Source organism: Cololabis saira, chromosome 21 (genome assembly GCF_033807715.1).
Source record: "Cololabis saira isolate AMF1-May2022 chromosome 21, fColSai1.1, whole genome shotgun sequence".
Taxonomy (NCBI): Eukaryota; Metazoa; Chordata; class Actinopteri; order Beloniformes; family Belonidae; genus Cololabis; species Cololabis saira.
The window spans coordinates 10,081,394-10,108,566 of record NC_084607.1 but is presented as its reverse complement, the minus strand read 5'-3'; the positions used below and the strand labels follow the sequence as shown (position 1 = coordinate 10,108,566).

The window sequence follows — 27,173 nt, the reverse complement described above, 5'->3', positions numbered from 1 at the left end:
GCTGTGGTTCTGACTCCAAATGAATCAGGTTTACTCAGAGGTCTGACCTATAAAGGTCTCTCAAACACGCATCTCAGAGCCTTCCAACAGGCAACTTTCACCCCATGTCAGTGCAAAGCACCTTGTCTGAAACAATTACAAATCAGATGTTTGCTGAAAGGCACATAGGCAGTGGTAACAGACAGGAGATGGCCAGAATCTGCTCTGTCCTAAACCTTTCCTGGGTGGAAGTGGTGTGCAAAAATCTTCAAGTGTAGAAGATAAAGAAAAGATCAGAACAGCAGGTGGATTTTAAGGGTCAAATGGTAGCAGAGTTGTTGTTTGACGTGTCAAGCCCACATATATGTTTTTATTTATTCATTTTTTTTAGTTTGGTTTTGGGGAACTTGTGATGTTTGCAATTTGACCTAATTGCCCTCCAGGAATGATCCTTATACCCAGCTCATTTCAGCCTGTAATGCCACCACATCTTAAAAGTCTGATCTAGAGAAGTAAACGAATGAAAATGAAAAATCCAATATACTGAGAGAGTCGCACATGGAGGCGCCGGGTTTGCCGCACCCTGATCGAGGTCTACAAACTGTGAGGGATGCAAACAGAATTAAAGCTGCAAGCAGCGATGAACGGGCCCTCGCACTCACGGCCACCGCCCCCCATAAGCAAATCAGAAATGACACCACCCACGACTTCCTATGTCAAACCATTCAAAAGTTATAGCAGAAAAAAGGGACAACCAATCAGAAGAATGGGCGGGGCTAATTTTCACCAATTATGGTCAAGGACTCAATACCGAGTCCCATGACACCACTCACGACTCTTTATGTCAAACCATTCAAAAGTTAAGGCAGAGAAAATTATTCTAGGGGGCACTGTTGAGCCGTTAGGCCACGCCCATTAATGCAAACCATGAAATATCAAATTTATCACCAGGCCTGGCTTGCATGTAAAATTTGGTGACTTTTGGAGAACTATCAAATATGGACCAATCAGATGAAGGGGACGCACGCTTTTTCGCGTCTAGCGTCGCCACGGTAACACTTTTGAAAGAGAAAAGTAATGCGCGTAGTCGCAAGATGAAGACGCACATTTTGATGTATAACACACCTGGGTGCACGTTACGGTTCGGGCCGTATTAATTGCCGAAGGAATGGCATAAATTGCGCCAAAATTACACAATAAGTTAAAAATGGCTGACTTCCTGTTCGGTTTCGGCCATGGCGCCAAGAGACTTTTCTTTAAGTTGCAACATGATACAGGTGTGTACCGATTTTCATGCATGTATGTCAAACCGTATTGTGGGGCTTGAGGCACAAAGTTTTCCGGGGGGCGCTGTTGAGCCATTTTGCCACGCCCATTAATGCAAACCATAAAATATCAAATTTTTCGCCAGGCCTGGCTTGCATGCAAGATTTGGTGACTTTTGGGGAACTATCAAATATGGACCAATCAGATGAAGGGGGGCGAGCTTTTTGCCGTCTAGCGTCGCCACGGTAACACTTTTGAAAGAGAAAAGTAATGCGTGTAGTCGCAGGATGGAGACGCACATTTTGATGTATAACACACCTGGGTGCACGTAACGGTTCGGGCCGTATTAATTCTCGAAGGAATGGCTCATATTGCTCCAAAATTACGCGATTAATTCAGAATGTTCAAAATGGCCGACTTCCTGTTCGGTTTCGTCCATGGCGCCAAGAGACTTTTCTTTAAGTTGCGACATGATACAGGTGTGTACCGATTTTCGTTCATGTACGTCAAACCGTATTATGGGGCTTGAGGCGCAAAGTTTTTTCTGTCTGAACCAACCAGATGAAGGGTGGGCGCGCTTTTTGGCGTCTAGCGTCGCCACGGTAACGCTTTTGAAAGAGAAAAGTAATGCGTGTTGTCGCAGGATGGAGACGCACATTTTGATGTATAACACACCTGGGTGCATGTTACGGTTCGGGCCGTATTAACTGCCGAAGGAATAGCATAAATTGCGCCAAAATTACACGATTAATTCAAAATGGCTGACTTCCTGTTCGGTTTCGGCCATGTCGCCAAGAGACTTTTCTTTAAGTTGTGTACTGATACAGGTGTGTACCGATTTTCGTGCATGTACGTCAAACCGTATTGTGGGGCTTGAGTCACAAAGTTTTCAAGGGGGCGCTGTTGAGCCATTTTGCCACGCCCATTAATGTAAACCATTAAATATCAAATTTTTCGCCAGGCCTGACTTGCATGCAAAATTTGGTGACTTTTTGGGCATGTTTAGGGGGGCAAAAAGGCCCTCCTTTCGTCAGAAGAAAAAGAAAAAGAAAAAAAATTCCTACAGATACAATAGGGCCTTCGCACTGAAGGTGCTCGGGCCCTAAATATAGTCTTGGCCTCTTTCCAGCATTTATACATCAGCTATCATTGTTGTCTGTTGCCAAATTATTTTCAATATTTTACAATACATGTTCCTCTTAATAATTTTTATACCCGTACGTTTAGATAAAATTAAAGATTCAGTGCAGTTAAGGGAAAAATCTGAAACATCAGAGTCACATGAGCAGGTTTAACATACAACATCTGGTGAAGCATTTTCTTCACTCTCCATCATCTTGAGTATGACTAAGTGTTTTATGGCTAAACGGGCAGACAGCTCTTCTGTAGTATAAGACGGGAAACCTGAGGACAGCGATATAGACTATCATGTGATGGGAAGAACATAACAGTGTCACCCTTCAGCTGATTGATTCAATTTATTTCAATTCAAAAATACTTTATTAATACTTTATTAATCTCCGAATTAATTTCACCTTACAATAACTGCAAAGCTCCATCTCATATCTGTGTGCTTCTCTTCAAGAAGCCGTGCATGTGAATGGTACGGTGCTTCTCGAGATATCAAGGATCATTCAAGCATTTGTTTAAACAAAAGCTCAGGGACATTAGAGTTTAATTTAACAGAAACTGGATACCGTTGGTCCTTAGAGCAGAGTTGCGGCAGGACGGCTCAAACGGTTGCAGCAAACGCAACATCCAGATCTGCCAATATGTGTCGAACAGTCAGACGACACAACTTCCTGGTAACATTCAACCTCTGTGTTTACTCATGCTTTCATATTAAACAGATCCATTTTTCATTTCATGAAGGCAATTATGACTACAATATTATATTTCAATCAGTAATTCTGTTTAAAAACGTTGGACTTCCAACAACACGTCATGGATTCAACAACAACAAAAAGAAATCCGTGGATTTTCAGCACACACTGGTAGTGTGAGTTTGTTCTCCTGCAGCGCTGTCATCGCTCCTCGAACCTTTAAACTAACATGCCTTTGATGAGAAGACGTTCAAGTGTTATTGTGTTCTTGAGTTGTTGATGAAACTCATGGGTAATCTTTGAGATTAATGTCTCCAGTACTGTATGGCGTTAAACAATGAAACCTACTGTTTAAGTTTCGTAGGCATGAATACATATTATCTATATGTAATGCTCTTTGTGTTTTCTCTGGTATTATAAAGACGGATCATCTGCAACCCGTGCACATCCCCTGTGAATTACAGTAGCTCTCAGACTGGCCACGGCTCCTCGTAATTGTATTCATGAAAGAAAACAACGTCCATTAGCTTCCTATTTCAAACTTACCATTTACAAGTCAAGTGGGTTATGCGTCAATGTGACCTCATGAATACTAACCACGTCTAATGTTTTTAATCTGCTTTTGGGCCTTGCATTGCAGCGGGAGCATGAGGTGACAATTCATTCCAACCCTCAGCTTGCTGGATATTTCCAGTGGTGGTGATATAGCACTTACCCATTAATACAATCTGATGTTGCAGTTTGTACTTTGGAAAGTCAAAGTTTGAGCTGATGCAACCACTCCTTGCAGCTCTTCCAGGATGGGAAGTCGTAATGCAGCTGGCATGGTTGGAGCCGCAGCTATTATCTGGATCCCATTCTGTTTTTTTTATTATTTATGTCCAAATCAATAGCTTAGGGTGTTGCTTTGCAGAATCACAAAGGTCAGACGGTGGCATTAAACCTGGACATGCCTAAATCTCAGTCAGCGGTCTTTTGTGCTCAGTGGTGATGCATCAGACTTTGAGGACAGCTTCATATGACGCACCGCAAATAAACCCCTGTCCATCTAATTAGTGAGTGTGTGTGTGTGGGGAGCAAAAGTGAGTCAACAGGTGGTCCTAAAGCACCGACACTGAAAATAACTGCAGCAGTAGAAGGAAAACAGAAATAGGGATGAAAATTAGCACAATTGTGCATCTGCTGAGTGATTGGAAATACCTTCGTAAAAGTGTTGCATTTTTCAGACATATAAATGATGAAAAACTTTTTCACATCTGGGAAAAACAAAAACAAAGATTGAAATGAATTAAAGAATAGCTGTTACCGACCATCTCTGCTCCTCTGGGTCCAGGTTACGGGAGCAGCAGGCTCAGCAGTCAGACCCAGACACCTCCTGCAGCTCTTCTGGGGGGATACCAAGGTGGTTCTAAGCCAGGTGAAAGGTATAATCTCCCCAGCGTATCCTGGATCTGCACCAAGACCGCCTCCATGTTGGACATGCACAAAACACCTCCCAAGGCAGTCGTCTTGACTGCATCTTAACCACAAGCCTGAACCACCACAAGTGGCTCCCCTCGATGTGGAGGAGCAGTGACTCCACTCTCCATCCCTCCCCAATGGCTTAACTTCCCATCCTATCTTTAGGGGAGAGTACATCCACCCTGTGGAAAAAACTCATTTCAGCCATTTCCATAAACATTCTTGCTTTTTTTCCTCGCTACCCACAAGTTGGTGATTGAACGTGAAGCCTGGAACATGAACATACCAGGAAACCGAGTCTTGTCATTTGGGTCACCACAACGGACCCCTACAAAGTCTGTACTACTGCAGATGCTGCACCAGTCCATCTGTCCATCTCCCGCTCATTTGTTCCACCCCAAGAGTAAGACACAAAGACACTATCAAGCTGACTAATTTAGCAATCACAACCTTGTTTATTGTGTACAAAAAAGCACAACCCACCTCTATTGGCACTAACTATAACTGTACTTGCTTCAAAGTGATTGATGATTTGCTTAAAATGTTCTGAGCAATGAGGTGGAAACACAGCTAATTGTGTTTAATCTATTAACCCTGTGGGGAGCTGAATTTATGCAACCCTCATAAAGTCAGCCTTTGTGAAAAACATACAAGAATGGGAGGAATAATGTTTTTAGCCAACATCAATCCATCACTACATCTGCTGTCTGAGGTAGTTTAAGCTGCACAAGCTGCACAAAATGGCACAAAATAACCCATTCAGCTGAAGGAAAACATTCACTGAACAGATTAAAGGCGAATACTACATGCGATTTTGTGATTATATAGAAAAGGATTGGCTACTAAATCTGCCTAACAGAAAGACAACTTTGGAAGCTGTGAAAAGGAACAGTAATCTTTTACGTTGAAAATCAAGTTTGGTGGTAAAAAAAAGTCTGTATAAAAAAATGCATGAACATTCAGGCATATGGCTTATTCAGATGCATCTGACCCACTCATATTTTCCTTTTACCTCTCCATCTAATTATCTGCTACCAGAGCCATCTGGAGCTGGGTAGCCAATGTGCAGAAGATTCAAACCAACAAAGTTGTGAAAAAAAGACTATACACCAAATAAGGAACACACTATTAGGAACACAAAATCCAATGCACGTCATTACAAAAGTCACAGCTGAAATCCACACATGAACACATCCCCGCACAGCATCACATGAGATTTCTCCAGAGGTAAAGTTGTTTCATTACTGTAACCAGACAGCCTGTTATTATGTGCTACTTTCCGACTCACAGCACTGTTTAATTTGTCACTGCAGGTGGAGTCATCTGGTCCTGAATGGAGGACCGAGAAGCAGGGTGAAGATCTGTATCTGCTCCACATACGGAGGCTCAGCCCGCTAAGTTATCATTTACTTATAATGAGGATGGTGAAAACGGGTTTGCCTCGCCTTTGGCACACGTTCCCCACTCCGTCATTCCCATCTGATGAGACTCGCTGCAGGGTGGCTGAGAGTGCATCACCACTGGAGATATGGGAGAAAATAAATCATCATAAACTACAGCATGAACTTAATAGATTTATTGATTAGCCAGTGCGCTACGAGCTCTCTATGATACAGTAGGTTCAGCACATGAAGCCCGGCTGCTGCATGGAGCTGGCCAGAGTTATGGGACCTATTTGTATTCCCAAGCAGACTCCTTTTCTCTGTACTGTCTCTCATTTTCAACCTGTAGTCATACCTTTTTCCTCCTCCTTCTCCTCCTCCTCCTCCTCCTCCTCCTCCTCCTCCTCCTGAAACCACTCACTTCTTGGCAGTTCAAAGCATCCTCTGAACTCTAAAGCCTGCAATAACCAACTGCTATTAAACATGAATTTTACACGTACTCTCCAAGATAATAATGAATCTTGTCATATAAATTTGAACACACACAAGTCAAGTGGTCTCAGTTTATTTGCTCCCGCATGCGTGCACCTGCGTTCCCGACGCCCCGTTTAACGTGGCAGTTGCCTCCCTTTTGCACTCAGAGTGACAGTGCTCTAAATGCGGTGATAATGAATGGGTCTCGGGGAATCTTCGCTGACTTGCAGCAGGAGGCTAATGAGATTAGCAAAACCACGGAGGCCTTGTTGAGGGCAAGAAGCCTCCTTTTAAAAGGTAAAACATGATGAGAATAAAGGCTGCGCAAGAGAATCGGCGTGGCTATGATTTGCAGGGTAAACCAGACGGAATCTGGCGGTGCCACCAGAAAAGACCCACAATCGTTCAGGAGTTACTTCTAGTTTAAATTCTTCTGAACTGTATGCCCAGTCTCAGTGAAATGGAAATTAATTCAAGAAGACTTTTACTGTGTTTGCCGTGGGGTGGCTGCAGCAACAGCTGATATTTCAGAGAGATTGTTCAGTTGGGGGTTTAAGTCTGCATATCGCTTGCTCACAGACACTCCCTCTCCAGCAAAAAAGTAAATAAATAAAAAACATGATGTTCAGACATGTCGAAATACGGGGAAAATATCCAGCCGTTGGAACTCAAATACACATAAATGGCTCATATAGGCTCAACCTGTGAGACATGACAGGCTTCACATCTAGAAGTGAATCTTCATGTTGTTATCCACTTGACTTCTGCCTTGACATGGGTGGTGTGAACGGCCTCTAAATAGGTCAGCATCCATATCAACGCTCCATTTCTTTATCGTAGCAGGAACGACAAAATCAGATAATATCTGTAATCATTATCTTCACCACACTGAAATCAACCAGTTCTTCTAAAGAATTTTGGTGAGTAAGGGTTAAGGGTCATGTTTCTGATGAAGTTTTAACTAATCAAATCATCCAGTAAAACCAAAGTAACAAATTTTGGCAACAAGCACTGACCAAAAACTGATATATACACTGGATTACTGTATAATAAAAGGTAGGGGGTGATTTACTTTGGCTGAATGCTGTAAGCAGCGTAATCACGCTGCCTTCAAATAGCAGCAAAAAGCTCGTCCATCCACCAGCGGGGAAGTCGGGGTCCTCTGGATATTTAAATTTAAATCTGACACACATCAACAAAATGCTGGCAGCACTGCTTACTTCCATGAAAAATGTGAAATTCATGAACGCTGTGTGAAGAAAATCAGTGCAAAGGTAAATACAGAGTTGCTCTTTGATATAAATGATGCTGACGTAAATGAAGAAGGATGCGGGTCTAACTCACAAAGTCAATAGTAGCTGGCTGGAAGAAACGCCCGTCCTAACCAGAATGAGGGACACCATCCCCATGCCTGGCTATTATCCACGTAACACCATTATTATGGTTGGATCATTGGATCGGTTTTGGCAAAAAACAGCTCATATCTTTCAAACATAAAATTAATTTGTGAATGACTATAAATGACTTGTTTTCTACAGATATTGAAAAACACAATAACCTTATTTACAAGCTCACAGTTTTATTCTGTGGTCTACAAGAAAAAAAATAAAAGAAATCTCACACACAAGATGAGCATGAAATGTGCAGGTTCTGTTAAAACGCTCAGTTTCAGCTCCTGTTTATTTAGGACATGCCTTCAGAGAGGGCCATTCTGATTGGTCAGATCAGTGAGCATAAAACTCAGACAACTGGAGTCATTTTTAAGTTACACAAAACAAACTGGTGATTACACAGACACAGAGGCAGAAGCAGACTATCCACCTGGAAGTGAATATGTTGGTTCTCTTCTCCAATTTCAACTGTTAGGGTGAAAATGTCTGACTTTTCATGTCATCCATTTTCTTTGGTTTACTATTTTGTTATTGCTCACTATTACTTCGTGTCAAATATTGTTTTTTGTTCATTGCATTGAGTTAGTTTGTTTTATGGTTATTTTTCAAATTATATATTTATTCTTTATTTCTCACCTTTCTGCACTTTACTAGTTTGTTTGTTATCTTCATTTTATATCACAAATGTAGCCAATATGTTTTTTCTAGTTACGCTTGGCTGACCATGTGACTATGGACCATGGATGGAACAAAGGGACGAGCCTCCAGGACCAGCCAACCACAGGAGAGACCAAGTCTAATCCACGCCCTCTCCACCTATAGTATAAACGTTTATGTTCTAGCCAAGTTGTGGTCATCTTTTTGATATTTCACCTGAGGCCTAATCGGTGTTAATCGATGAGGATTAGTCGGTGTAGACCCATGAGCTCATGTTGTTCTCTACAATAAATGCCTCTGTTGAATTTTGATCAGATCAGTTCCTCCTTCCAACTTTTGAACATGCAGTCGGACTTTCTTTGAAAAAGAACTCTACCTATGTGTTTTTTATGAAAACAAAGTGCCGATCTAAGCTGAACACTGAGTATAAATTGAGAGCAACGGTAACGAGCCTGCAGCCCCATTGTAAAAACATGAATAATGTATTCACGTGCAGGTTTGGACTTCCAACGCTTTAATCTTCTGAACTGCAAATATTACAAAAAGAAAAATTGTGTGCTACCCACTAACTGACCCACTGGTTTGTCATCTAAAAAAAAAATAGAGAAAAAGGTGGGTCATGAGGGTGATTTCTTGCTGCATATTACTTTGTGAAAAACATGTAAGAGTGAGTGAGTGAGAGAGAGAGAGAAAGAAAGTAAGAAAGAAAGAGAAAAAGAAAGAAAGTAGGAAAGAAGGAAAAAACCGGACCAGTCACATCTCTTGGACATAAAGATGCAGTGTAGGCTGAGACCTACACTGATAAAGGGCTGTTGATAAACTGAAAACAAACAGCAGTAATCTTCTCATTATCATTTTCCGTTTTCAGTTTCTGAAAAACAGTTTCACTGCAGCGTCGGTGATATTATTTTCTTTGCACAGATCATTTCATGTTGGTTTTATCTTTTTTTCTAAAAGCAGACAGATGAAGAAGTGTAAATTGTTGATTTTGCCCTGATAATGTGCATTTTCTTATTTCATGATGCTATTATCTCAAGAAAGTGTAATAAAAGGGTTGATTATTTTATATTTTTATATAAAAAAATATATTAAGTTTTTCCCTCTGCAGAAGTGCATGAAACTTTGTTCACCTATGTTTTAGTCATAAATGGTAAAAGTGCCGGCAGCAGATCCTTCTTCTCTTGACACCCCGAATGTTTGCTGCCATATTAAACAGTTACACGGTGGTAAACACAAGCAGGTGAACTAAAGCTCCGACTGCCGACAGATGCTCCTATAGCAGTTCAGCTCACCATTTTCTCGGAAAATGACTGGGAAGATAATATGACCTGTTAGTTTTACCTAAAAGACAGGAATCAGAACACGGTGTAGCCGTACCCTGTGGAGTGACGTGATGAGCAGTTTCAGTCCCTGTTGGTCACTGTGGCTTTCTGTTAGTTTTCTACTAGCCAATCATGTCACATCTACAGAAACACGAGTAAAGAAGTTTCTTCTTCTTTTTTCCTGACAAGGTCATGTTGAACAGTATACATTTTCTCTCTCCCTAGTTTGCTCTTGGTCCGCTTGACCAGAGACCTGGTTCTGCTGAACTAGTGACAGCTGAAACAAATGGAGGGGTCTACGGAGGTCTGATAAATCCACTTCTGCTCAACTCCACCCACCCACACCTGTTGTGTTCAGCCTCAGCTGAAGTCGAATCACGGGACGCAATGAGCTGAAAACACTTCCTTGAGCAGAAAAATCTGTGTCGGGGAGCAAACATCAAGCGCTTTGCCCATGCAACCCTCAGGTATTCTGTCTAGTTCTCTTTCATGTGCTTCACAGTTGGACAGTTGCCATCACAACCGATTCACATCAAACACATGCTTAGTATACGTGCCTCGTATGTCAAGGACCAAGTAATGGACTATTACTGGAGACGAATGGCAACCAAGGAGGAGGTTTGTTGTTCATTTTGATAAAACTCCTAACAAATATCTAAAATGTGCAAAAAAGAGGATCTGACAAATTCACAGGCTTTGCACACGCCAGGTTTGACAGAGATACGGGAAATGACCCAGATGTGGTCACATAATCTGTGAAAATTACATTTTCGCATGAAAAAAACAACAAACTCCTATTTGTTAGCATTCCTTGGGCAGAGGTGAAAACATCACCTGTTAAAAGACTTAATGCAGATAACTACGCTACTGTCAAACTGTTTTTCTAATCCTAAAGCTAAACAAGTAAATTTGGTCCCAAAACCTAAATTCGTATTTCAAATTTCCTAAACATAACCAACACTGACAAAACCTACAAGACATACATAATGACCATCTTAAATCAGGGGTTAAAGGTCTTGTAGTTGCCTCTCCATCGAGACTTAGTCAGGTCCTGACTAAGTCAAGCTGCTACCTCAACTGGGTAAACGACTTGTTCATATTCATTACAAAAAAGCTGTTATCTGACTTTCCACGGCATCGGTCTGTGATGTTGGGACATAATGCCAGAATAATGTTAGAAGATTGTTGTTTTTTATGCTTTTCGTAGAGACTGGTTGGCATTTGTAGAAGCGACTGCATCTCTCGGCTCTCTCACATCTTTCTCCTCACATCTTTCTCAGCCCGTAGTAGAAAAAAAAGGCAAAAGGTTTCACATTCCTGCAGAAGTTAAACATGTTCAAACATCTTAGGGGACTAATAAGGGACCAGAATCAAAGAAAAACAGATGGATTGGTCTTTAACGAACACATTTGGATATGTAGGAGTTGAAGCTACACATTAACGTCTAACTAAGCCAACCGAGTTGTCATGAACTGTTAAGAAGTTGGACTTACAGATGAGAAGTTGTGAGCTCCGCACTGCTCCCCTCTGTATTTGCAGGAGAGGAGCATGTCCTCCAGTTGGTGGCTCAGTCTGTCCATAAACTCCAGGTTGGTTCCCTCAAAGTTTCTGGGGGGGAGAAACAGCCTGAAGTCCGACAGTTTTCTGAACCAGGCACGCCGGTCCTCCTGTAACAAGTCCAAAACCATGGGTCTAGCTGTCCGGTTGGCCAGCAGCAGGCCAAGCCAGTGGCCGGCGAAGTACAGATCGCTCTTGGTAAGTTTGTACAGGCGAATGGGGTTGTTGTTGCAGATGGTGACGACCGGGAAGGCCAGTTCTTTGGCCCATTCAGTGTGGACCCGTGTGTACGTTGGGAAGGAGAGCCAGTGAAGAAGTCGGTTGGAGGACCAAGATAACAGCAACCCCAGGGAGGTGCAGAGGGCCAGCAGCCAGAAGGCCCTGCGACCCACAGAGCCGCCGGGGACACAGACATGCCGCAGACCGTGAAGGCGTGTCCTTGACAGCAGATTTGTTGTGACCTGAGCCAGAGTCGGGTTTTTGTGACATCTCTGGCGGCCCTTTCTGATCATGGCCGGGGATCCCCTCCGGGTACAGCGGCCCTCCAAGGCCATAGCTGCCCACAGCGCTCCTACAGCTGCAGGAGAGGCTTCATTTCCCAGCCAGGCCTCAGGGGCCAAGGCCCACATGTAGCTCCAGGAAAAATCCACTACTGTAATCCACACATGGATGTGTGTGCACACTAGTGACCCATGCAAATGTAACTGTGGTAATACTGCCAGCAGACGTAAAAGTGCCCTCCCGTTTACCCCATTGGGTTTTGCAGTCGTCGTCTCCTGGTGGTGCAGGAGTGCAAAGAACTCGGCAGCAGCTACTTGTTGGTCTTCTCCCCAGGTCTCTTTCGCTGACAACGCTCAAGTCATCCCACTCAGCAGGGAAAGAAGCAAAAAATCTGACGGCAAATTTGTTTGAAGCAAGGCTTCTTCTAGATGAGCGAGTCCAGCATCGACGGCAGTTAGTGTGACAGTGAACACGAGAGGATGAGACGGAGAGAGCAAAAGGAGGAGGGAGTGGAGAAGAGAGGGAGGGAAGGGGACGGAATACAAAATACCACGGGCAAAGGAGAGAGGACAAAAAACAAAGATGGTAAGGTAATTAAAATAATGAAATGAAAGTTGGAAGGTGGGTGGATTGGTTGGTGTGGTGAGGTCTGTCAGAGATCTCGTCTTTTCACAGCGTTGCAGTTTAGTCTATTCTCTAGAGTTGAGTGTCTGTTCTTCAGCTTCACTGGCATTCATCAGCCAGAGGCAGTAATCAGTTTTTTTCTACTTTAATTAAACACAAGATTTAATTTAATTCACAAAGGTCTTACGTGGTCATTTGTTGTTTTTGCCCCACTTTGCTGTCTCACTTCTGATGCCTTGACATTTGCAGCACCGTCTCTCCTCACGCCGAGCTTCAACCAGTGTTAGAGAGACCAGAGGGCAGTTTCATCGTGTTGTCCATCTGCTTCACAGCGACGTAGCCTGTTAGAGGCACGCTACAACCCACTTTTACCGGGGAAGAAGACACTGAAGCGCATTCTTGGACATGCAAAGAGGTTTTCTGCGAGAAAGCAGTCCAGAGCTAATCTGTTTTGTTACACTCTGATCGACATCTCTTTCCCTTTTATCTGTCCTCTTTTATTCCGTTAGTTTCAACCCCCCCCCCCCCCCCACCCCCCGCTGACTCAAAAACAGCTTCTCTCATCTCAGTATTCCTCTCATGTCACTGCTTCTCCTTCTAAAAATACTCTCTCCAAATCAAATCCATCAACTTGCCCTCATGCTCCTCCTCTTCTTCTCTTTCTTGCCAGTTGAACCCTGTAATTTCAATCTCTTGTTGGGCTCCCTCTACTCCTCCTCCTTCTCTTCTCTTCTTCTTTTCCACTTTGCGCACTCTCTCTCGCTTCTCTCCCCGTCAGGGATGGCTTCTCTGAGCGATTTCTTTCCTCTGTGTCCTTTCCTGCTCCATCCAGCCTCCTGCTTCTCCTGCTCTGAAGGACTTCTGTCTCCTCTGTGATCGCTCTGTTTAATACACCTCCCTCTCTCTCGGATCGTCCTCTGTTCTCAGTCAGCTTGTCCCCTCGTTGCACCTCTTGTCTTCCTCCTGCGCCACAGCTCCGTCCTCGCAGCCGGTGAGTCTGTTACTGATGAGAGCGGCCGTCTCTCCCTGCGCTAACTCGCGCCGTCCTTCGCCCCCCTCTGTTTGTCTGCTGCTGCTGCTGCTGAGAGACTGCTGCTGCACGCACCGCAGAACGGCCACACGCACAGTATCGCATGGTTTTCAGATGATGTTAAATCCTTTGCACCTTTTCTTTTAATCACTGTGAGGGAATTTTAATTTAATCAGGAAATTAGCTCTGCAAAAAAATGATTTAAACGATTTAAAGTTATAAATGTCAGAAAGACTGTACTGTGTAGCTTCTGCTTCTATTCAGTTATTTTTCTCTCTTCTTGTGTGTCACACTGGTACTTTCATTAGTTGTCAAAGATTTTGGCCACAATTCTCTCTTTCAAATATAATTTTTTGTTTAATTTCTTCCAAAAAGTAAGGCATCTAGCTTTTAATGACTAAATCAAAACAACAAGAAGTCATGAACATGTTTGGACCTGTGGACTTCATTGAAAAAGATCTGGATACAAACACAGACATACAAAATCTGATTGTAAAAGTTTGCAAAGTTAAAAAAGGATAAAGGATGAAAAAAGAAAGAAAGAGAGAAACAAAAAACAGATACATCAGTGAAGCACAGTGGCCAAAGTAATTACAGAAAAGAGGGAGCCTTGAGCATCTTCAATCAGAGCTACAGTGCCTGTCCATCTACATTGCCAGGACCACACCCAAGTAAACCCTCCTATGGTCAATTCAGAATCGCCAGTCAGTCAAACACACGTTTTTAGACTGAGGGAGGAAACCGAAGTATGTGGAGAAAAGCCACACGTACGTGCAACATCCACATGGGGAGACCCCAGCTGGGATTCTAACCGGGAACCTTCAAAGCAAGCCAGCCATTCAAGAGGGCGCAGAAAAACGCTTCAGGCCGTTTTCACACCCAATAGCAAGGTAGACTAGGTACGATTTGGGGTGGCAACATTCCGCAGGTCTGAGTTAGCTCTTACACCAAACCTTTTTAATAACAAAGAAGAGTTACCCAAAGGCAAGACAAGACAAACAATGGACAAAAAAATTCAAATCGATTGTAAATTGATTGTTTCTAGGTAGAGTTCACTTTGTTGATCAGGATCAGAGTTCGGTTCTGCATTCACATCTCCACAAATGAACCACACTTTCTGAGCCAACGCACTCTGGTCCTATTAAAGCAGACCAACCAAGTCTGGTGTGAATGCACCATCAAGCTTGTGACACTGGTAAACAATGGAGGCCAAAGGCAGCGTTTGTGGGGCAACAGTTTAATGGAAATGATTTAAGAAAACCAAAATCGTATTGTCTTTTACCAAAATCCTGCTAAGTTAAACTTTGCAAAAGCTCATGAAAAGCAATAGAAGTACTGGAAACTAAAATCGATCTGAGGCCAGGATCATTTTTCTTCCGTTTTTAAATCAACACATTGTGTTTTAAGTGAGTTACCACAATTCATTTATAAACTCAACACTGAACCACAGAGGTGGGAGTATGATGGTGAGGATGAGATGATCCGCAGGTTTCAGGATTTTGGAAATTTTCAAAATTATGTCCAAGTATGTTGCCCGACTTGCCGGAAAACATCTGGGGCAGAGATGCAGTAATCATAATACTATAATAATCTTTAGTTGTTAGTATATATCGCAAGAAATACACTGAAATTAGTCCTCTGCTTTTAACTCATCACTTGCACTAGGAGGCACTTGTTGCAAAGACTGCTGATGGCTAACAAATATTACACTGGGTAAATGTCTGGAGCCGTTGGAGGATCTGTTCAAGTTAGAGGCAATGACAGAGTAAAGCATCAGGTGAGGTCAGGACACCCTGAAGAGGAATCTACGTTGCAAGAGGAGACTCGCAGGACGGGGCATACCACAAAGCAGCAGGGAGCTATTTCTTCTCTAGAAAAGATTATTTACTCACCTTCAACCCAAATACACTATTACCCACATGTTCTAATCTGTCCTTTTACTCATGTTGTGTCTTCTCTTCATTTCCTTTTTGCTCTGAACAAATTTCAAAGACAGCGTTTCGACCCTCCGACCACCTTCAGATAATCAACTTGTTTTGTGCTTCATTATGCCTAATTTCCCATGTGTTTTGTTGGGAAACCAAGTCACCGTCACATCGTATAGCATGACCCTCCATCAGAGTCACGTAATGCGAACAGACTCCTGATTAAAAAACAGCCAGTTGTTTAATCTGAACAGAACAACATTTCAAAATCAGCTTTCAATTCTGCTGTATGTGGAAAAACTTAGAGAATATATATATATATATATATATATATATATATAAAATTTAAAAATAGGTACAGAAAAAAAAAACAGGTCTGAAAGTCACAGGCTACAGATGCCTTAAAAGAAGCTTAAAAACAATACTGAAAGAATGGTTCACTAAATACATAATGTTCACAAAAGACACAGAACAAAAGAGCCCTCCCTGCAGAAGATAATTAAGACATTCATTAAAAATAAAGATGGACATGTTGCGCAAATCTGTATAATAACAGATGTGTTGCACTGATTTCCTAGTATGACTTTTTTATTCTTTATATACTAAACAAACTAAGTTGTAGACTATCTGCTCACATGTGAAGCAATGCACTCAAGTTAATGCAAGACTGAATTACTTGATATTTAAGTTATAATGCAATGAGCTGAAGTAACTTTTGGGGGGTACCAAAAGTGAAAGCACTTTACAGGGTATGTTCATTTTACTTTAATAATAAAACAAAGAACCTAAGTTGCAATTATTTTATAGTAATGCATTGATATAACCCACATAAATTGTTGAGATTCTAGTTTGACGAAGTTTAGTTTCGTTTTAAAAATAGTGTTCAGCAGTAGACTATGACTAATGATGGTGCACTGATCCATAAGCCCTCATTTGAGACAAAATGCAAAAATGATCAACTGTTCAGAGTACTTTCAACCTGAATCAAATGTAAAACAAAAAATAAAACAGAAAGTAGGAAAGGAGCCACAGCAATCGAGTCCCCAACAGTTCATTTGAGCTGCAGCCCGCTTTTTACACTGAAACACTTTTGTACACTGAAAGAAGAACCTGCCGACTGTCGACTTAAATTTTTAGTTTTTTTAATTCACCTTTATTTAACCAGATAAAAGACCCATTGAGATCAAGACCTCTTTCACAAGGGTGACCTGGCCAAGGAAGGCAGTAGCACATGTCCACAAATAACACACAAATAACAGCAATCGCAAAATAAACATTAAAATGAGAGTGCAAACTGTTTTAGCAAATAAAGTGCAGTAGTGGTGACTGGTCAGATTGGAGGATATTCCAAGCAGAGGGTGCAGAGAAACTAAAAGCTTTTTTCCCCAAATCAGTCCGAACACGAGGAACAGCCAGGTGCAAAATGTCTAAATAGGCTCCAACAAAAAAAGTAAAAACAAAGCTTCTGAGACACTTCAGAACAGCACTACCTAAACGCTCGGTTCTGCAATGTAGATTCTCTTTTTCTTATTAAGATTTCACACATTAGTATTCAGTGTTTTTCTGCCAATTACAGAAAAGACCATTTGCTCCCTCTGAGATGACAGAGGGATGTTTTTATATTTTGTTTTTCTATATTTTTTAAAAATTAAACTCCTCTGAGCTTGTGTTTCTGCAGAAAGCGATGGAACAAAATAGATTACAGTTGTTTTTAGATTTTCTCAAGACTTGCAATGCATGGCAGTTCTAAATCATGAAGAAAATAGATTTTTTTCCTGATGTATAAGCTTCTAAAGATCACCACATTTCTTAAAACAGGATGATCTGAACATGACCCCCAAACACACACTCGTGAACTAAAACAAACCTTTCAGCTTATTTCAAAAAGGATTCATCATGTTGTTCAAGCTGGCATGTGGCCATGTGGACGTACATCAAGGCACTCGAACAATGAAGCAAATCAATCTGAAACAGCAGAGCCAGGACCATCAAAAAAATGAAAGCACATTCATGTATGGATGATAACCAGCCAAAATATGGAGCAGAAGTGAAAATTAGGATGTCAAATGGATGCACGCACTTTTAATTCTCCCAACAATCACTGTACGACAGCGCAATGTGCATTAAGAAATACATTCACACGCACACACACACACACACTCTTACAGCCCACAGCTATTCAGAGGCAGCCTTCCAAAGCCTGGATCCACAGGCTGAATAATTAGCTTAGAGCCATAAAGAGGGTTTCTCGGTCCAACTACGCAGCCAGGGTAAAGAACACCTCAAAGGCTCAACATATTCAATTTGCAATTCAAAGCATGAGGGAAATCATAGATTAATTAGGGATACAGCCAACCCGAGCGTCAGATACAATTACACAGCAGCCTATAGTTGCAGAGCCACGGCACGCATTTTCATTCCTATACGTTTTCATCTGCAGAACTGTCCAAGATCAAAGTAAATATTGCTGTACAATGGTTGCGAGAGACAGACCACAATGAAACTTTCACAGATTCATGCTAATGAGGCGTAGATTGTTTTGGTGAATGCCAGGATTAAAAAAATAATAACAACAATAACTCAGAGCAGCTCTGCAACCGCTCCTGTCCGGTGAGAGGAAGGAAGCAGTTGAATGTGATTAATAAGGATACAAGCTTCATAGTGGCCTTGCCGGTGAATGTGCATGTGAACCTGTGTCAATGGCAGGCAGATGAAAAATGAGCGGGGTGAATAAAACAGTGTATCTCGTGGCAGCCTGCCGTTAATCAAATCCCAGTTTGATTTAAAATGACAGTGATAGGAGGCAAAGAATCAATGGCTTTCCTTGGCTTTAGGAGTTTTGTAAGCCGGATGCAGTAAGACTGGGGGAACCTCCATCTTTTTTCTGGAACGCAATGCAACACTTCAGTTCATTAGAATTAAAGACTGATGGTCGCCTCTCATGACATTTAAGATACGCCAGGATGGTTTCCCTTGTAATATTGTAATATTATAATGTTCTAGTCTGTCATCTTTGTGTCATTGCTGCAGATAATTACATGTTGAGCTTGGTCAGTGTATAGGACCTAAACACTACTATGATTAAATTCCATGTGTGTGTGTGTTTATCAAAGTATTTCCAGGCTTAGACACAAGAGAATGCTACAATTCTCTTCAGTATCATTTAATTGTTTTTCCTCAAGATTTATCCTTAAACTGACTGCTGGTTTTGCAGTGATAAACAAAAAAGAGACTCTGATGTAGCTGATGCAAGCAGAAATGTTCCTTTGCTTCTTACTCGTGCAGAAGACACGGTTCTTGGTTTGTGGTTGCAGCTGCTCTGCTTATCAATAAGTGTCATGTAGAAACACTATCTATATTAAATCTCAAACTGACACTTTATCTTTTGTGGAGGTTTCTTGTCAATGAGCAGTTGCTGTTGTATGCAGTTTCCCACTGATAAAAAAAAAATCCATCCATACACACACACACACATTTTTTATATATATATATATATATATATATATATATATATATATATATATATATATATATATATATACATATACATACATACACACACATATACATGCATACACACACACACACATATATACACACACACACACGTGTTGTAACCTTCATTTAAATAAAGAAAAACCCATTGAAAGTCCCTGAAATAACGTGAAGAAGAAAAAGAAAACAGACAAAAGTAACAATTTTCTAAAATTGACTAGCAGAAATGATTTATTTTGAAATTTGTTTAACTGAATAATTAAAAATTAATTCACAAATTAGTTTGAACCTCAACATAATTTTTTGTTTCACAACCCTTTGAGGCAGAACTTGTTTCGACGTGTTTTGGTCCAGTCCTCATGAGGAAACTGCTCCAGGTGTCTCAGGTTTGAAGGGTTTCTTCTCCAGACAGATTAGGTGTTGTTATTTGTGTTTTTTGAGACCCATGATATTCAACGGAGACCACGCTTAATCACACTGGACAGCACATTTCACCACAGAATAACTAGGAAGCCCTGAGATGTCACTGTAACCTGCAACCATCCTTCATTTTTGCATCTGTGGACATAGAACTGATGTGTCTTGCCAAAAAGCTCCAGTTGTGTCTCATCTGTCCAAAGAACATTCTCTCATTGGCTTAGTGGCGCTTGTCAGTAAGCATTTTGAAAAACTACTGTCCATGTTCCTTTAAAAGAAAAAAGTGTATATATGCTTTCGTCAGTGGAGTCCTCCTTAGTCGTTCACTTTGCCTCAAGCGGTGACGTATGGTGTGATCTGACACTGATGTATCTGTTTGAAATTAAATCCGCGCTCTTTGGCAACCACTTGTGAGCATATTGCCCCAGTGTTGGCACCCCCTCCACTGGCTTACCATCTAATTTAGAGGATATTCTTATTGCTAGCTTTTAAAGTGTGTGTCTCTAATCCTTACAGTTTACGCTCACAGGACGTTCTGCGCATGTTCGTTCCTAGAGCCAACACTGAACTTGGGAAAAAAGCCTTCAGTTACGCTGCTCCCCGGTCATGGAATGACATACAGAACGATCTGAGATTACCTGAACTGATCACTCTGGGGGAATTTCGATCAATTTTAAAGGATCGAGAAACTAGTTCTCTCGGGCAATGTGCTTGTTTTTAATTCAAATGGTGCCAAAAAGTTTTCAATTTATATGGACCCGTTTTTGTTGTATGTAATTTGTGTTCCTGACTACAGTGTTGGATTGCTGTTTGTTGTTTTTTTGTTGTGTTTTCTGTTGTAACTTATGCTGCCCTCTTGGCCAGGTCGCTCTTGGAAAAGAGATTTTTAATCTCAATTAGTCTTACCTGGTTAAATAAAGGTTATTATTATATTATTATTATTATAAAGTTTTAATTGGGCTATATCTGTGCAAACTTATGGTATTACACATTTATGGGCAACAGTGAATATACATTTGAGTGCAAAGTGTCCAAAAAACACATCATCATGCCTCCATCACAGTGATTGAAAGCTGTGCATTGTGGCCACGCAGAACCACTTTGGTCTCATCTGTAAAGGAGTATTGTTCCAGATGTCTAGCTGTGTGCTCAGTTGCAACTTTGCAAACCTCATCACAGGCTGTGAATTGGGGTATGTACTACAGATTTTTGTTTCTCATTCATGTTGCAAACACTATGCAGTCATGCCGACACCAAAAGAACACCTCGTGCATATCAAAGAAACATCACTGGCACAGTAAAGCAGCACACAACCTAATACACTCTAATCACTTAATCTATTAATTAACATAAATCAAGATGTCCCAGGTCAAGACTTGGGGAACATCCAATAAAAGTTCAGGTAAGTTCCAGCCACACGGTGACCCCATATGTGATGGATCAGGCATACAAAATGGATTTACGTGCGTGCATGTTGTCCATGTCCATTTTGTATCCAAGTGTGTGTAAGAACGGTGAGTTACGGGTAAGATGTTTAACAGTGTGGGCTAACGTTACTAGGATTTACGAGAGTGATATCAAACGCAACATAGGCCAAGGTTAAACTGTGCACAAAGGAGGTAAATCCAAAAAGCATCATAAAACACCTGCATATAAGATGGTATCAACCTAAAGCAGTGGGGTGTTTTTAACTGCTTTAGCAATGCTGAACTACATTCATTACAGCCTCCTCACTCTGACTTCATGGGTTTTCTATTGTCAAGTGGATGTATATATAGCGCTGGTTATAAAAAGATGTCTTCATTTATAAACTGATGACAGTGCATTGCTTTTCATTTCCAATGATTATCAAACCCACAGGAAATGTCAGGAAAGCTGCATCTGAAGCTTCCCTTGTGCTGGATATGAATGGATCTCAGAGATCCAAGAGAGGCACATCCTCCTCTCCCACCAGAGGGATGATGAAGGAGGCAAACATGGTAGAAAGTCACAGGGCTGTTGCCAAATTAATTGTGAAAGATTTACTGCCTTTCATTTTGATGGAATTTAGTTGGTTTAAGCCCAGTATGCAACACCAGGCAAAGCATATTTTGTTATGCTCTGTGCTATACTAAATTTGGAGCGGAGATGGGTTTATGGGATGCTGTCACTTTCCCTTGTTTGTGTACAGGACACTGTGTCTTGTTCAAATAGTTAACATGTGGGTTTTATTAAATATAAACAGTTATTGTATTCCTGGGAGGGCATGAAGCTCCTGATGGTTGCACGATCAGAGATTAATGCTAAAAAGCTTGCTGTATAGCTTCTGCCTACTTCTGGGGGGACAGGAGTGAATAGAGTCTGGAGGGGAGCACTGTAGCAGCTGCAAGCATTATTCCGCTACCATGTCACTAGCATCTCAGTGACCCATCCTGGTAAAACACCTTCTCTCCACGTACGGATATTCAGCAGTATCACTCAAGGTGCTGCTTCTCATTCTGTATTGTTTTTTAACCATGAACCAAAGGATCCCGGAGTACAGTGATCGTTAGGGGTGGGCAAAAATATCGATATGGCAATATATCGCGATACTTTTCCAGCCGATTCAATATCGATATTAAAAATTTGAATATCGATTTTTTTTATTTTTTTTTTATCCCCGATTTTTTTCCCATTATATCACCCAGTGCTGCTACCTAAGTGACAGTCCTGGGCATTGCCACTCTCTACCAACCCTGGAAGGGCCCTGCACTGAGCTCAGGTTTTATTTCACGTTTTATTTCATTTTATAATTTATTTTTTATATCACACAATTGCCTGTCCTTAAAAAATGAAAAATAATGGACAGAGGTTTATTTATTTATGGATTTATATCTATACTGACTGATCACTGTGCCTGTCCTTGGTTTTAGTACCCATCTTTCTTGTGTTTATTATCATTTGCCACATAATTAAAGCAACCTCATACTAAATTTAATGTTAATTTCATATGATGTAAATAATATGAAAAACATATACAAATAAGTTGTAACTTTAGCTTGTATAGTTATAATAAAACATATATACAACTTGGATTTTAAGATGTGTAATGCATTTTTAAATTTTTCGGTGAACTATGTAGAATATAATAATCGGGATATTGCATAATCGGGATATCGCAATGTGTATCGTATCGTGGCTCAAGTATCGTGATGCGTGATCCTGTTGCTTTCGCTCTCTTGTTTGAAAAGAAGCAGACCTTTATGGCTGAACTGAGTTTTGGCGTAACCCTCCGGTGGATCAACCTGCGTCACTGCCAGTGACACGATTATGAGGGAGAGCGGATTCAGTTAAATTACAGATAACTTCTGATACAAACCTAATAATGTCTATAAAACCACTATAGATGAAGTGAGGATTCCTTCTATGAAAGGTTAACGATTGCAAACAAACCAGAAAATCCATAATGGACTACTTCAAACGGAGCGAGGTGAAGGTTTTCCCAAGGTTTCACAGTCCTCTGTCCCAAAAAGCAATGGGTATTTGAGGATTTAGCTCAGAAGAAACTCTGACCATTAGCCATTGTAGACACCGCAGTCACAGGTCTAGAAAACTGCAGAGTTGCTTATCCATCTGAATTCCCGTGATCATACACACCATCAACTCTGGTTACACTAATAGCCCTCCCCAGCTGACACAACTTAAACACTGTCAGACAGTTTGGCAGCATCCCATCTGTACTCTGCACTCACATTCGTGTCCTTTACAGCTCCCACTGGCATCCGCTCGCTCTGTAAATCTGTCAGCAGACCTAAAAACAAGTGCCAGACAACCGGCGTCTTAGACCAGGAACAACATGGTTCAGATCAAAACCCTCCACATCCTTTATTCCTAAACATACAACAGTATTTAAAAAAACTGGTGTTGGTACGGAGTACTGTTTGTCCTGTTTTGAATTCGGGGAAGGATAGATTCTGCTGAAAGTTAATATATTTTAACAGTTCTACATCTCGGTAATTGATTTTTATTTTCTTCCAGTTGTTCTTTGATTATTATTATTTTTCCATCCACTTGTTTGATTCATCTTGAAAACGAATTTTAACTGTATTCCCCAGGACCTAAAGCTAATAAATATAAGATAATCAAAAGTAAAATACCCATTTTAGAAAAAAAACTGCACCAGTGAAGTCGAATCTCAGTCCTCATCAAACGGAGCTCAAATCAAATCAAACCCTGAGCTTCTCAAAAAGCCTCAAGACTTTCCTAACTTAGGAAACCAGAGTGAAGCTGTTGTTTTCTTTGTTGGAGGACATTATTGATGTGTTGATCTACGCAGAGTTATCTGTTATTTGCTACATTCTTCAAATCATTCCTAATAAAAAAAAACTATGTGAAAAAGGAAAACGCTTTTAGAAGAGGAAGTTTTTTTTTTTTTTCCACTTAAAAGACTCACTTCCATACATTTTGATACACTTACTGTATGTAGTGTTTTTTTTTTTTGCTTTTTCTTTTTAATCCAAGGACTGATTAAAAGGTTTCTATGGGAACAGAAGCTCCAGCTTGACCCGCAGAAGTAGGCGGGGCAACAGCGGGGTTAATGAATATCACCTGCTGTTCTATGATTTATCTTTATGCTTACTGTATGTCTTTACTAGGAATAAAAGCCAATTAGATTTAGTATGAACCTGTCCCATATATGTTCCAAATAATAAAGCAAGGGATAAAGAAAACCTCAGCGAGGGGAATAAAGAGCTCAGAGTCAAGACTGCCACAACAGTTCCAGCTAATGATGCCATTAGTGCTACGGAGCAGCACAATCAATCAGAGAAGTGATTAGCATGGGCTTGTACAGAGAGCCGGACCATTAGTCAGATGTGCTGTGTATAACCTTCAGGACTCTGCATGCTAAGAAGTACTGTATCACACTGTCTACTGAGGGAAATATACAAATGGCCATTATTTTGATGTGTGAAACAGCATCGTTATGTGTTGATGAAAGTCTTAAAGAATAAGTAAAACACTGAAGTATAGTCTAAAACAGCATACAGTGCAAGATAGAGGTATTCCAGAGCGGCTCGATTGGACAGTAGGAGTAGTAACTTCTCTCTAACACCTTTTTCTCTGCAACACATTACAGTAAAAATAAAAATGAGTTCCGCAAGAGGATGCTGGTGGCGAGCTGACCCTGAAAAAGACCAGATGATGGTGCTGACATGAGGCAAGAAAAGAAAACATGTCAACGGAGATGCTGCTAGTCTGTAATCATCGTAGTCCATCTGTGATTGTTCTCATTCCTTTTTTTAAAGTAATTATGTAGGTGTCAGATCCCCAAAATAATGACTAGTAAACTCCTTGAGCAAAATACCAAATGAAAACGTGTCAGAGTTATCTGATCAAAATTTAAGGATGTCAGCAAACAGACTCGGTTGCTTTTAATCAAGTGTGACATTTATATGGTTCTTAAATGTAACTGAGTCATGAAACATTGATCACTTAATTGTTCATACACTTTAAATGATGCAAGGATTGTGAAACACGGACAAATGAGATACGGCAAAGCAACTTGAAGAAAAGAGTTTGTGGCTCTGACATCAGTCTAGTGTACTTTTTACCCAGATCTTCTTTTAACCAGATCTCACAGTAAGACATGAGCATAAGCACCAAATAGAAGTACTATGCTCATTCTGGTGGACGACATTTGTGCAATTAAAAGGTTTACTTCCTCCGTGTTAGTATTTTTTTGTGTGTTTTGCAAAAGGACTGTAAACCGCTATGTAAAGTGGTTGAGCCAGAAAAAAGGGTTTGTGTTCATTTATAAAATGCCCAAATTATTTCCAAACCTTAAAAAAAAACATTTCTAGTGCCTGGCCCTTAGTGAAGGTGCCTAAATATGAACAATAACTGAAAACCAGGGTCATTACTTTCAGGAAGACTCACAAACTTTGTGAAGACAGTGAAGGAGGAAAAACAGAAATGGAGCGAGAAGAAAATATGAATAGTTTGTTCAAGCTGGCCTTAATTTAAGAAACACTTTCTCTTCAACACAAGCAAATCAAAAATATGTGTGTGAATTCAAACCGCAGAGAGGAAATGTGAGACTATTTCTGAAGAAATGTCCTTGACCAAGAAAATCAACGTGGGAGAAGTTTGCAAAGAAAAAGTAATTTTTCCTTTTTGAGGTAAAATCTTGGTGCCAAAACGCATGTTAAGTACCACATTAATAAGCCTGAGATACGGGGGGGGGAGTTGCATGCTAGAGGGGAAAAATGTGATGCAAAAACAAATTATTTCTGAAACCAGATAAATAAGAAAAAAAAGACATTTTAATTATTCTCAGTGCCTGATTTTCCTTCATCAGGTGCGTTCAATAATGACATCAGAAATCATAATTGTTTGTGTCTTATCATCAGCATTGTGGGACAAACACATTTGAATATCCCCCATAAATTCATTTTGTTCACATTCACCCACATTTAGCTCCATGGAAGGTTGCTGTCTCCAAATTAAAATGCGTTTGTGTTGCATTCAGCCGAGGCTACCCATTCACGTGGATCACACACATGCACATCTGTGCAATAATGTTAATGATAACATCTGAGTGGGTTTAGCTGCTGGGACAGACTGCTCCTGTCCTCAGAAGTCCTGGAGTTTTGCTTTTGGTGCATCAACCTTCACGCTCTTCTAGAAAGGTTGTCAACCTCTCTGCTGAGTCAGCATTCAGATGCATTATCTGAAGGTGTGGATTGTTATAATTTGCAGCTCTAGCTATCTGCAGCAATTATCCTAACTGTGTCTTTACAAGATCAATATGTGGATCAGATGACAGGCACCTGCTCCAGTCCACCAGCTTTTATAATTGTGGACTTTAACTAGAGCCCAACAGTCGGCAAGTTGTCCAATATCTGACTTCACAGTTGTGGATATAATAGCATGTATCTTGTGAGTATTTAGTAGTGTTCATTCTAAACAGCAATAACATGCAGCAGACTTTCGTCGCTCACTGAGCACGTCAGGATGTACTTTCATGTCCGTCTGGCTTAAAGTGCTCCTTGACATTAGAATTATGTGAATCAAGAAATGTCAATAATTGTGATTTCAGGACAATCTAGATTGAGTAATTGATTAGATTGGTGAGATTAAACTGAAACACCTCCCTTTAAAACACTTCAGGATCAATAGAAGTAATTTATTCAGATAATAAATCTTTTCTTGGTGAAAGTCATAGTTTTTTTTTTTTAATTATATAAGAATGTCAGATTTTTATGTATAAGCTGTATTTACTCAAACTGGTTAATCTTTAGATTGTAGCACAGTTCTTGTTTCCAGGTGGTTATAGGGGATCTGTTCTTTTTACAACCCAACAATCTGGTTCAACTTTAAGTCTGGGATAAACCTGAAATGTTCGTAGGGTAGAACCACGACCAGCGGGAGCCATGGTAGCCACATGTTAAGTGATGAAAAGAGAACTTAAAATGTAGCCGTCGGTTCATGGAAAAATAATGTTATGTATAAAACACATTTTAACCACCACATGACTGCAATTTGTCAGTAAGACTGAAATAATATAACATTTTAATATTAAGACTTGCCATAATGACTCCAGATAGTGGATCATTTAGTAATAATTTTGGATGCAAAAGGGCCAGACGCACATCTGCAGGAGAGACACGGGACAATTGACAGCATGACAATTTCAACAGATCAAGAATGCTTTAGACTACATATTAAACACTTCTTATAACATTTCTTCGCAGCTGTGTGGGTCAGTTGAACTAAAACTCTTTAGATATTAGTCTGAACTGAGTGTAGTCGTAAAGAACTCATAGAAAGACTGAAATTAAAATGTTCATTACAATTGTGACCAAAATGAAGATCAGATCACAATTCAAAGCAAATCAATACAGAGACCAG

The 27,173-nt window shown here is 40.7% G+C and overlaps 1 protein-coding gene across 2 annotated transcripts in view; it reads right to left on the bottom strand.

The window, feature by feature from the left end:
• Window positions 1–27,173, bottom strand: part of asic2 (acid-sensing (proton-gated) ion channel 2) — a 388,479-nt gene that overhangs the window by 132,859 nt on the left and 228,447 nt on the right. The window contains exon 1 of one of the 2 annotated variants that reach the window (XM_061711148.1): window positions 11,249–12,939. The exons of the other annotated variant lie outside the window; for it this stretch is intronic. Coding sequence (XP_061567132.1) covers window positions 11,249–11,941 — 693 coding nt within the window. The 5' untranslated portion in view covers window positions 11,942–12,939. Of the gene's footprint in view, window positions 1–11,248; window positions 12,940–27,173 lie in introns of those variants that run through there. 2 annotated transcript variants of the gene reach the window in all.